Source organism: Rhipicephalus microplus, chromosome 6 (assembly GCF_043290135.1).
Source record: "Rhipicephalus microplus isolate Deutch F79 chromosome 6, USDA_Rmic, whole genome shotgun sequence".
NCBI lineage: Eukaryota > Metazoa > Arthropoda > Arachnida > Ixodida > Ixodidae > Rhipicephalus > Rhipicephalus microplus.
Genome location: NC_134705.1, coordinates 136532996 through 136545333, shown reverse-complemented (window position 1 = coordinate 136545333; position 12338 = coordinate 136532996). Strand labels below are relative to the sequence as shown.

Here is a 12338-nt window from a genome sequence, read left to right as displayed (position 1 = left end):
GTTCTCACATGACGCACTTCTCATGATTATGATGTTTGTGCTTGTGCTTCAAAGTTGCGTTATCACAAGATCAAGTAGAAAAAGAAGACAAAAGGAATACGAGCATTGGAAAATAAAATGCTATAGAAGAGAAAGGGCCAATCACAGAAAGCCACGAGATGCGCGAGGAAGTGAGGCCGTATTGTCGTGAAAGAGCAAAGACGAGAGAATTAGGTGGCGAAGAAGTGAATGTTCCATGACTCTCGGGTTCTGGACTCAGGCTTCAATCACCAGCTGAGCTCGGAGAAATCTACCACGTACCACCAGTTCATGAAGGCTCGTTCGCGACAGGTTCCTGCTTCATGACGTCTGTGCGTATGGGCACGCCGAGCAGCAAGGCTATGGGCATGAGCTTGGGCATGAGCTCAATCAAGTGTTTAGCCGGGTTGCTTCTACGGTGCCGTCCCGTCTGTTCCACCAGCTGCATTGGAAGGCTTTTCCTACCATCTGCAGTCGATCTGCGAGCTCCAATCTGCTACCTATATGCACCACGAACCTTGGTGAAACCAGCACCCGTTCACCGCTTTCCCGGTGCTCTAAATAACTGCTACGTCAGGGCAGATTTCAGGGTTTATTTTTGTATTGTGAGAATGGGCTTTCATCAGCATTGTGTGTGTTAGTTCTGAAAGTGCGTATTGAATGTGTGCAAACGACCTCGACCTTTCGTGGGTGCCCGTATCGCAAAGCACCACACGTCGTGCTGCGTACCTTCTGCATTGTATTCAATTACAGAGAATATGTTCATACGAGTTACTGTGGATGGTGTATGGTAATTCGACTGTGTGTGATTGGTTATAGAGGAATGATCGCTGCCACAGATATTTTCGCTTGATATTTGAAAACAGACTCTGCAAAGTTAGATGCAGCTCATACAGCGTTGCTTTGATATATGCTATCGTCTCGAGGCATCGCGCTCCCCCGGTTTCGTCATAGACACCACCAGTTTCTACGCGGGTGAGGAACACAGGAATGGGCAAAATCTTTCCTATATTACCTCTACTAACAACACGAGTCAAGAAGCGCCAGCCCACACACCACACAATAGCGCCTCGTTCACGGGACATAATTGTTACGACAGCGTTAGATTTGATGATTTCTTACGGGCGTAATAGGGAAAAAGTATATATTAAGATTTTAAACAATCAGACCAGGAAGTTAGGCATGCTGCGCGTTTGTGTATCAGCGGTCATCAAGATAGCGATGCCGATACTGCAATATTCAAAACAGACCAGTGACCTAAGATCTCGGCAAGAAACTGTTATTTTGGACACCATTCTGAAGGCTTCTGAAGGGACAACCTCGCACCTTTCAAAGTTCTGCGTCGCGTAAGTGACGTAAGTAAATAAGTGGTCCTTGTATGGCTTGCTGCTTTAGAACGCTTGTCTGTGTCTACTTGTTGCTTTCTCGTCTGGCCTGCGCCATTCAAATACTCATCAAAGTACTGCGCATTCCACCTGTAGCCTCAAGTACATTTAGACTACCACATTTAACCTCACACACACCTCTAGCCATTATGGCTCTTGTAAGCTACTGCGCGGGTCACGCCAGCAAATGCCGAGTGTGGGTTAGCAATGCTGCCGGGATTTAGCACATGTGAGAAATGCGGCTGAATTATGATCTCGCGACGGCCACATTTCAAGAGAGGCGGTATGCTAGAAGCCATTGACCATAATGTTTTAAGTGAGAGCACACTATGTAGGCACGGACAGGATAGTCAGGGACAACTTGTATCCACTACTTGCCCAATCAACCATATTGACACATTGAGAGCATAAGCTTAGGCGAACGCTACCGAACACTATTTGATTACAATTTCCGAAGCCCTCCACTATGGCATCTCTGACAATATTATTGTGGTTTTCGCTTAATATCTTCACAGTCATAAACGCTTTTATGCCTTGAAACGAGAATGCGCCTAAACGTCTTGATAATCTTTAGACAATGCAAACGCGGTGCCACTTGGATAGCTGCAAGTACCGAATAATGAAGCACATGCTTTGCACCTTTCAGAAACAGGATTTTAGATGTCTTGCATGCATGATTTCCAACGCACGCAGTGAATTTCACGCTGCGTAGTGCAGACACTGAAGTTAGTATTTGCTTGTACTAAAAGGTCATCTGCCATCCTCTTAACTTTTCTCTTTTACATAGAAGGAAAAACGAGATGAATGTTGTGCTTCAAGACTTAAACACGAGAAAATACATGTTTCTTTATATGGTACTATAGGTGCGTTGTTCGGTGGAACACCTACATGGCTAGAATAATTGCGCATTTCAAGATATAGAGGCCTTTTTAACAGGCCCCGTAAACTCAGCGATAGTTTCGGTTTGAAAGAACAAGCATGTTCGTAGCACTTGCCAGGCATCCTAAGATTCAATTAAACAGATTGAGGTTGATGTGAATGTTCGCATTTATTCGCTTTCACAAGTTCTTACAAATAAAAATTGGTTTCAAATATGCATGGTACACCGCAACTGTAGTCGAAAGACGACAGTCTTGCGTCTGGAGAGAGTGAACAAGACGGTTATTGATGTTCTGCGGAAGAAAATCAGCGAAGGGTATTTTAGAGGCACTGCGTTAGAGTGCGTAGAGAGTTTAGTGGGAGTGAACGAGCGCATCGAGGCACGTTAGGCACATGCGCCATCTAGCAGTTATTTTCGAAACCGAAGTCTCAGAGGTGATAAGCTGTAGAACACAAAACGACGGGAAGGTGCCACCACCGTGACGTCGTAGCAAAGCGCTGGAAACGCGTTTTTGAGCATCGCGTCGCACAGTCAGCGCTGCGCGATAAACGCTACATTCCTTAGAGTTTACTTGTGTGCCTCTTCTAGTATAAACAGAGACATACAAAACTTCGAAGTGTGTTTATGGCGTCTCAGATATGCGCAATAATTGCTTTTTAATTGACAATCACACAACTATGTACGCTAAACCTTGACCAATATTAGTGGGCGCTTTGAATGGGGTTCCCCGTTAAGTGCCGTTTGAGGTATCGTTAGGGCGGACAAACAGACAATTGTACAGACAGACAGACAGACAGACAGACCGAAATTTTTTCGTCTAAGGTCCCCAAGAAAGACTAACGTCTTCAAAAAGCCAATACCCCTCTCAAGAACTTCTCTTTTTATTGCAATATCAGTTGTTTGGACACACTCAGCTGTATTTTGCCACCAGTGTCGGCGTCGACGTGGTCGTCGCCGTCACTCACCGTATATGTGTACGTATCTCTAGATATGTTAACGCAAGAAAAAAAATCCTGAAAAAGACTCCAGAACAGAAAATCGAACGTGAAACTTCTGAGTCTCCAATGCCAGGCGGCACCCATTGAGCTATTAGGTTTTGTTTTCCTTTTTCATTGCTGAGCCTCAGCCACGGAAAAGCACGTCCTTCAATGCTCAAACTGCAAGTTATTTATAACTACCACTTGTCGCTGGTGATAGGCATCTTGGGAGGGAGGGGGACTATGGTGTTTTCATTATTACCAGCAAGATGGGGCAATGAGGGCGTGGCAGCACACGTATCGGAGGGGGGGGGGGCATCGTGTTTTTAACATTACCAGTGAGATGGCGCAATGAGCGCGTAGCGGTGCGCGCTCTCATCTTTCACGCGCACTTTTCCCCGCCGAGAAAAGAAGGTGGATGCTCGCTCACGCACCCTTATTTCGCGGTGGGGAGAGTCATACTTTATGGCTGGCTTGTGGCATCCACCGGAATAATCCTGTTGTAGTTACCGGGCACACAAAGGTCACTGCAATCGTTGCGCAGTCTACATATGCGAAAAGAACGCGCTTTTCAGACACAGCGAAGTCACAACTGAGACGCCTATTCCCGTTCATCTGTACCTGTGACTACGTTTGATGCGTAATGTGTGCGTGAGAAGCACGGTGCACGTTTCGATCTCCTTGCCATTCTGCGCGTGACATTCCCATTTATTGCTATCGTGTTTATCGCCTCGCCTTTGCAGAAAATATGTGACAGTATTTTTATATGTCTTTTCTTATTTCTTATTTCGTGAATTTTAAATCAAAGTGCGGGAAGTGATTGACTGGCGTTCTTAGTGTTTGCCTCCGCTCCTTTACACCCCTCGCTCAGCGATATTAGAAGCTGAATCGTGCTGCGTTATTTCGCCAGGTTGGCGTGTCAACTACGGGAGAGATGAAAAGAGCAAGTTGTGGCGGGCCTAGAACAGAACCCGCAGTGAGCTACGCCGAACACGTGAACCATGCCTTCGTCGAATTTGACCTAATCAGCCAACACAAGTTTCCCGCGGCTCTGCGGTGTGCTAAGCTTGCGATTTCTAGTTCCGCAAAAGTTTCTCGACGTTGCCTAAGGTAATTGGCGGTGAGCACAACAACTTAGACCTGTTATTTGACAATGTGTTGATTTTGAATGAGTATTTATGAGTAAATTCAGTTCTCTGTAAGCATGACTGAACTGACAGAAGTGCAGTGTTGCTTTACTAATTGGTGAAGACGGCAGCCAAGCTTCTGTCGGGAAAATACCTTTATTGAAAGCCTTAGATACAAGTTGGCTCGACTACATAATTTTAGTTTCTTTTACTTTTGCCGTGCAGTCCAAATTACTTCAAGTAATTATAGGCTGCTTCCTGCTTATGAAACTTTTGTAGCCGCAGTTTCAAAATTTGTGAGACTTGATTTCTGATAGCGGTACTCAAATACACGTGACAGGCTAAATCCTCTTGAAAATTGCGCGAGAGAGTGTCGATAGAGCCAACGTTTTTAAATGCGAAGCATTTCTTCGCGAACGTCTCCCTCTCTCTCGGCGACTTTGGGTGTATATGTTGGTCTATCTATCTAGCCGCCTACGACTTTGAGCTCGCCAGGCCGTTTCGTTTATAGTATCGATAATAAATTTGGTCTGCCATAACATGACTGTATGACGAGCACAAGTGACTAGTCATAACATGAGAATCATGACATGTGTGTCATGAATGTCATGATTTGCATTTCAAGGTCTTGCTGCTCTTGCGGTGGTTTCATTCATATGACGTATTGCAAAACTGGTATGGTGTGACATGACTGCATGGAGAACATAGCTGACAAACATAACATAGAAATTATGACATGCATGTCATGTAAGTCATGAGTACATGCCACGCTCATGCTGCGCTCTTTCTTGTTTCGCTTGCTTCACATATACCAAGTTTGGTATCACTGGACGTAAATAGATGACGAAGGTACTGCAATAGTGCAAACATGATAATCTCGAGATGAGTGTAAGATAAGAACACGACTACACGTCATGCTCATGATGCGCTCAGGGTCGTTTCGCAAGCTTCACATATACCAAATCTGGTATTACGTAACGCTAACGGACGACAAATGTAAATGACACGTCGAAACTTGATAACCAAGACATTCGTCTCATGTAAAACATTTATACATGCTACGCTCATGGTGCGTTCGCGGTCATCTCGTTTGTCTCACGTTTACCGAATTTGGTGTTGTGTGACGCGAATGGATGACGGAGGTATAAGCCTGGTGTGTTGAAAATGCACGTGCCCTTCCTGTAAACCGTGTGAAGGAGGACCACGACGCACAAAGAAACTTTCGTGCCGTTTTCGCCTACGTGTCGTTCGTAGCCTGTGTTGCTTGTGTTTTCTTGAAAGTTTGGTAAGTCGTTCCCTGACTGCAACGTCTCGGGTGCTTTAAAGACGCTTCAAAAATAACGGGTGCAAACATCACAATCACGAGATGCGTTTCATTTAAAAACAGGACAATATACCACGCTCAAGATGCGCTCGCGGCCGTTTTGGTAGCTTCAAATTTACCAAATTTTGCGTCACGTGACGAGAATAGATAATGAATGTATATGACCGGTGCAAACATGATTATCGTGAGATGCGTGTTATATAAGAACAAGACAACATACCTCGTTCGTGATGCGCACGTGGCTGTTTCGCGAGCTTCACTTATACCCAGTTTGGTATTGCGAGACGTGAATGGATGACGAAGGTAAATGACACATCTAGACAAGATAATCATGATATACGTGTCAAGTAAAACATGACTACACGCTACGCTCACAGTGTGCTCGTGTCGATTTCACTAGCTCCACGTATACAAAACTGTAAATGTAATTATGACGGTAATGTAACTGTAAATGTAAATAATGGCAACTTCGTGCACTCGTAGTGGTCTTGTCACCGTTTCGCTATCTCCACATAAGCCAAATGTGGCATCATGTGACTTGAATAGACGTCCGATGTGAGTTACACGTCCAAACATGATAATCATGGCATGTGTGTCATGTAAGACATGATTACATGCTACGCTCATAGTGCACTCGTGGTCGGTTCACAGGCCACACATCTACCAAATCCAGTCTTACGTGAATTCATTGAATGACGAAAGTTAAGACTGGTGCCAGAACGAGAATCATGATATACGTGCCATGTAAAAACATGACAACATACCATGCTTATGATGCGCTCACGGCCCTTTCGCTAGCTCAGGTTGTACCAAATTTGGTATCTTGTGACGTGAATAGAAGACGAAGGTAAATTGCACGTTCAAACATGACAGTAAAGATAAGGAAGTGATGTCCGACCCGATTTACGTCCACCTCGTAACATTGTGCTGATTCTATTGTGAGCGATTGACCTTTATCATTCGTGCAACGAATTCGCCTTGTACGTGGGATAGTCAATTTTTATTTGAATTGAACTTTTCTTCGTTCAGCCAGCGTTGTTTTCCTGAGGAAGACAAGCCAACTTGCTGAAACACTCTTTCCAGCCGCGTTCATTCTTGAGAAACTTCCGATCGCTTGAAGCCTCTCCGTGCCTCTGAACTTCAGTCTCGTTTGTTACTCAAGTTCCGTAAGAAAACTATGCGTGTCGTAATAACAAACATGATTCAGTGAAATAGGATGGGTCTTACTCGCGGTTGATGAGGATTTTTGCATCGATTCGGATATTTTGTGTTCAACGGTTGATCATTATGTACATATGTCTGTTGTAAACTAAGCTGCGTTTACAATGCGACACTTTCACAATACATGTATGTGTCTGTTTTTTATGGAAAACATTCAAGACAAAGTGCATCTCATTTGTGTCGATCAACTTTCGTCTTAGTAAAAAATGAGTCTACTTAACTTTAGCCTAGTTAGAGACATGAACAAATTTTAAAAGCAAAAATTAACAATATTTTATGGTGGCATTGCCCAAGCGGCCAGTAGACCTGAAGGAACACACGAGCGTCTTCTGTTTGCATGTGAAGTAGAAAAAGAGGGCTGCTGCGTAAGCCCTTTACTTCTCGATTTTTCATTGCTTCCCTCAATTTGAGGTCCTCATCAGTGACGCCCTGGAAGAAATTTTGGGTTTGTGATTTATTTATAGTAGGATGCCCGGCAAACACCTGTTGTTAAAGCGGGGCTGCTGCGGCTGAGAGCAAATACACGCAGGTAAAGGGAGATTCTGTCCCCTATATTTACCTCTTAAATTGCATAAAAACATGCATCATTTCAAATGCGATGCGTTTTTAGCGTACTTCGGTGACTTTAAGCGTATCTGTCTATTTATCCAGCCGTCTACGACTTTTAGCTAGGCTGGCCAGTTCGGTGGTGGTATCGATACCAAACTTGGTATGGCATAACAAGACTGTATGAAGAGCCTATCTGATTACTCATAGCATGAAAATTATGACATGTATGTCACGAATCTTATGATTTACAATTCATGGTTCTGCAGCTCTTGTGGTGATTTCGTTCACATGGCATGTTGCAAAACTAGCGTGGTATGACATGATTGCATGGCAAACACAAGCGACAGACCCCAACATGAAAATCATGACCGGCGTGTCATGTAACAACATTACTACATGCCACATTCATGATGCGCTCGCGGCCGTTTCGCTAGCGTCACATATACCAAATTTGGCATTACGGTGTGTGAATGGATGACAATACTATGTGACTGGTGCAAACATGACAATTATGAGATGCGTGTCGTATAACAACATGGCTCCATGCCACGCTCATGAGACGCTGGCGGCCGTTTCGCTAGCTTCACTTGTACCAAATTTGGTATTACCAGATGTGAATGAATGACGAAGGTATGGCACTGGTGCAAACATGATATACATGAGATGCGTGTCATGTAACAACATGACTGCATGACACATTCCTGATGCGCTCACGGCCGTTTTGCTAGTTCACGTATGCCAAACTTGGTATTACGTGACGTCAATGAACGACGAAGGTATGTGACTGGTGCAAACAGGATAATCATGAGATGCGTGTCATGTGAGAACATGACTACATGCCACCGTCAAAGCGCCACTACATTTTGACGTGGCGTGGTGCGCGTGCCAGCCAGCGTTCATTTTGTTGCGTCACGTCAGCGTTGCCACGCCAGGCGCCGGTCCTGCCATGTACTCGTAGGCGCGCGCAGGGCTGCGTTGCTTTGACGCATGCGCATTTGAGCGCGTCCGGCATCGCTCTGTCATGAAAAGAGGGAGACGTAGTGTTGTCTGGGTAACACATCGGCACGAATTGGAGCGTGTCGCATTTCACGCCAGTTGCTGACACACCACGCTGAAGGACGCTGGTCGTGCCGGTCGCGCCTGTCGTCAGACTATAGAGTTTGCGTTTTGCTAACGTAGCGTCGCTGAGCCCAGCAAGCGCGAGCGTCAACGCTACATTTGAGTGTAATGGGCCCTTCATGATGCGCTCGCGGCCGTTTCGCTAGCTACACATATAATAAATTTGGCATTACGTGACGTCAATGGATGACGAAATATATTACTGGTGCAAACATAATAATCCTGACACGCATGTCATTTAAGAACATGACAACATACTACGCTCATGGCGTGCTCGCGGGCGTTACGCTAACTCCACATCTTCTAATTTTGGTATCACGTTACGTGAATACATGGAAAAGGAAAACGACACACACATCTTAGTGTGATAATCATAAGACAAAAGTCATGTCCGGCATCATTTGCCTCGACATCGTAACGTTGTGCTGATTTTAAAGTGACATATAAATCTTTCTCATTCGTGCTTCGCATATTATTGAATCCCAGTGTACGAGGGATCTGCCAATTTTTATGAGTACGTTCCTTTGCTATTCCTACTGTTCAGGCAGCTTCACTTCTCAGATCGGCTTTCACATTATACTTCATTCGACAAGACTGTGGCACCAAGTCGACTGCTCATTATAACAGTGGTCATATATATATGCTACTTATATATCACTAAGTCACCGAGTAGGAGGTATATCTACCGTTGCATTGTTCATCGAATACTATCTAAAATTATGAAGACTATAAAGTAACATAAATATCAAACTTGCCATCTTGATCTCAGGTGGCACAATGCGAGGGTAGCGACATTGTATATAAGCCAAAAAAGTCATAAACGTAACAGTTTTGAAATTATGTTTACACGTGGTCATCATGTTGCCGGGTATTCAGCGCCTTGGAACTAAACATTAAACCTCAGTCGCGCAGTGTTCCACAGCTGTGCGCTTATAAAGCAGGAAGATATTACAATGCCAACAGCTTTCTTTGATGTCATTTGTTTCTGCAGACAAACAATGCTTCTATTATAACACTTCTTAGTGCCATATTCTATTTCAAGTATGCATTACACTGTATTCAAGCTACAACCAACCTGTCATGGGCAACTATAGTACATGCGTGTTTTATAAAATATGGGCTTGACAAGATAAAAAAGGGAGGATGGTATAATATTGGGATAGCAAATATATGGACAGCCTCAGCTGCTTTTTGCCGTCACCGCTACCGTTATTCCCGTATATATATATATATATATATATATATATATATATATATATATATATATATATATATATATATATACTGGAAAAGATGCGCCAGCCTCATCTTTCTGGGTAGCGAACATCACCTTTCCGGCCAGGGTCGTTTGCGCGCGCTTACTTTGTGAGCGAACAGGGGTGGGGGGGAGTGGAGCGCAACTTATGGCTTCAGAACTATCGCGGCAACAATCAGTGCGTGGCTCTTGCCCCCACACCAAGCGGCAGCTTCTATGGACTGCACTCTCAACACACACAAAAAAATGGCAGCATATCGACGGGGTGATTGATGAAGAGTGGGGTGAAACATCCGTCCGTTCATTCGTTCTTCGTTCCGTCCGTCCAGGCGTCCATCTGTGTAACCGTCCATGCTTCCATCCGGCCGTCCATGCGTGCGTCTGTTCGTGTGTCCGCACGTCCATCCGTGCGGCTGTCCCTGCGTTCGTCCATGTATCTGTCTGTGAGTCCGTTCGTCCATTTAGTCAACACTCCCAGTACCACCATTTCTCATCATTTCATCATATCTTCCGCATATAGAAGCACCGCCATTCAGTGGACATTCCAAGGACTAAACGAGAGGTGGCACACGTACTTTCTTACGGCTTTCGCTCCGTGTCTACTTCCCACCTTTAACCACCTCCAGTTCATGGTATATACTAGTTCACTGTATTCGTGGCACTGCGGCCCAACGTTCGCTAAACGTTTCTAAACCCAAGGAGGTTACGCCCAGCGAGTATAACGTAGCAACCTTTTCCTTTGAGATAGTGCTTAATGTACATGCCAATGGCTGCTAATGGGGAATGAGAGACAAGAGAAATCGGCTTTTAGTTAACGCGCACGTTGCGACTTTTTTTTTTTCGTTCAACAACGCACCGAAGAAATCTGCCACTGGCACCACCTTGTAGGTCAAAGCGTAAAACATGTTACGTACTACTTCGAAGGACGAACGGGTGCCGCTTCAAAAAGCTTCGCCTCCAAAAAATGTGCCAAATATTTATGCTGGAGTGACAGTCCACATAGAGTTGTGTTATAGACATAAAAAACTGCCACCAGCAGTGACACACGAATTATAACCCTTAGTACCGGCATGCTCTGCCCACGGGACGCACTTCTCTTCCACGTCGTTCCTACGCACGAACCTTATCTATTCCGGCTGCTTTGCACGAAACTTCGTTATTTACCAAGCGCATGTTTGCTACAAAAAATATATCTGCGAAAAATTCTTGCCCTAATTTTTGCGTCCTAGGACATTCGAATATGTTGCTAACACAACTGTTGCTTCACTCTTTTGGCGAAACTGTATTTTTATAAATACCTAGTCTTCTTTACCATTTTAACGAGGCAAACTTTTATAGCTTGAACTGCGAGACAAGAAGCTGTATAAAAACGTCCCAGATCTGACGTTATATGTAGCATTCCTTTAATAGAACACAACAGAGATCTTGAAGGCCGGTTGTGGAAACGTTTCTAATTATGACCTCGAGAAATTACCTTATGCTGGCCTCTCGAGGGATAGAAAAAGCAAAAACGCTTGTCAAGGCGCATAGGGTAGATACAAAAATGGACAATGCAAAAAAAAACATATAACATTCTACTCAATAATTTCATCAAGTGAACTGCCTTGCCACATGAGACAGGCTACACTAAATTAAGATATTGTAACGATAAAAGATGTCAAATCTCAAAGATATGGTCACCACTTCCTATTCTGCAAAAAGCCTTGCGCATGTCAGAGATGTGCTTTGAAAGAATGCTACAACGACTCCACGGTTACCACGTCTCATTACCTCGTCTCACCAGGCAAGGCTGAAAACTCGAGCCGCCCGCTCGTCCCGACGTGCGGACATAATCCTGTAATTTTTTTATTTCGCTATTCAGCTCTATTTCTGCCCCTCCCCTCTACAATGTACAAATGTAGCCTGGTGGTTTGACAAATAAATAAATAACTAAAACACCAGGCATAAGTGCTTATATAGATAAATGTGGTCAGTTAATGTACTTCCATTTAATTTTACCCTGTTAGCCTGTGCAATTCTTGTGAATCTAGCACGTAGCGGACAATCATTATACTCGGCGGCAACTTTCTGTGGCAGCGTGGGAAAAGCTACGTGGGTGGAGCTTCTGTGCATGAGTTACTTCACCAAGCAGTCTGTTTTTTCGCGATATTGGTTTCGATTTCGCAAACAATTTTTCGCACGACCATCATGCGACAAATCTTACATTTCTTTGGGAGGAACTAACTCAAATGTTCATTTTTTAAGTTATTGAACACGAAGCTTCTTTGAGGTTTTCAGATTTGTTTCATAAAAAAAAAGTACGGCCGGGCAGGTACTGGGCGATTGGAACAACCCAAAGCCAGAAAACCCTTTCCTAAGCTTTAGCACCTGCTTGGTCACCATTGCTGTTTTCCTTCTTTTCGAGACACAAGCACTTTTTGGAGAAGCTCACGTTGCTTTTTAGGGAATGCGAATATAACGATACGAAGCAGAAATCTTGGCAC

The 12338-nt window shown here is 44.2% G+C and overlaps 1 protein-coding gene across 1 annotated transcript in view; it reads right to left on the bottom strand.

Moving 5' to 3' along the window:
- Nucleotides 1-9498, bottom strand: part of LOC119167988 (uncharacterized) — a 94387-nt gene extending 84889 nt beyond the window's left edge. The window contains exon 1 of the mRNA XM_075866660.1: nt 9356-9498. Within this exon, the coding sequence (XP_075722775.1) occupies nt 9356-9460 (105 nt within the window). The 5' untranslated portion in view covers nt 9461-9498. The remainder of the gene's footprint in view (nt 1-9355) is intronic.
- Between the last annotated feature and the right edge of the window lie 2840 nt (nt 9499-12338).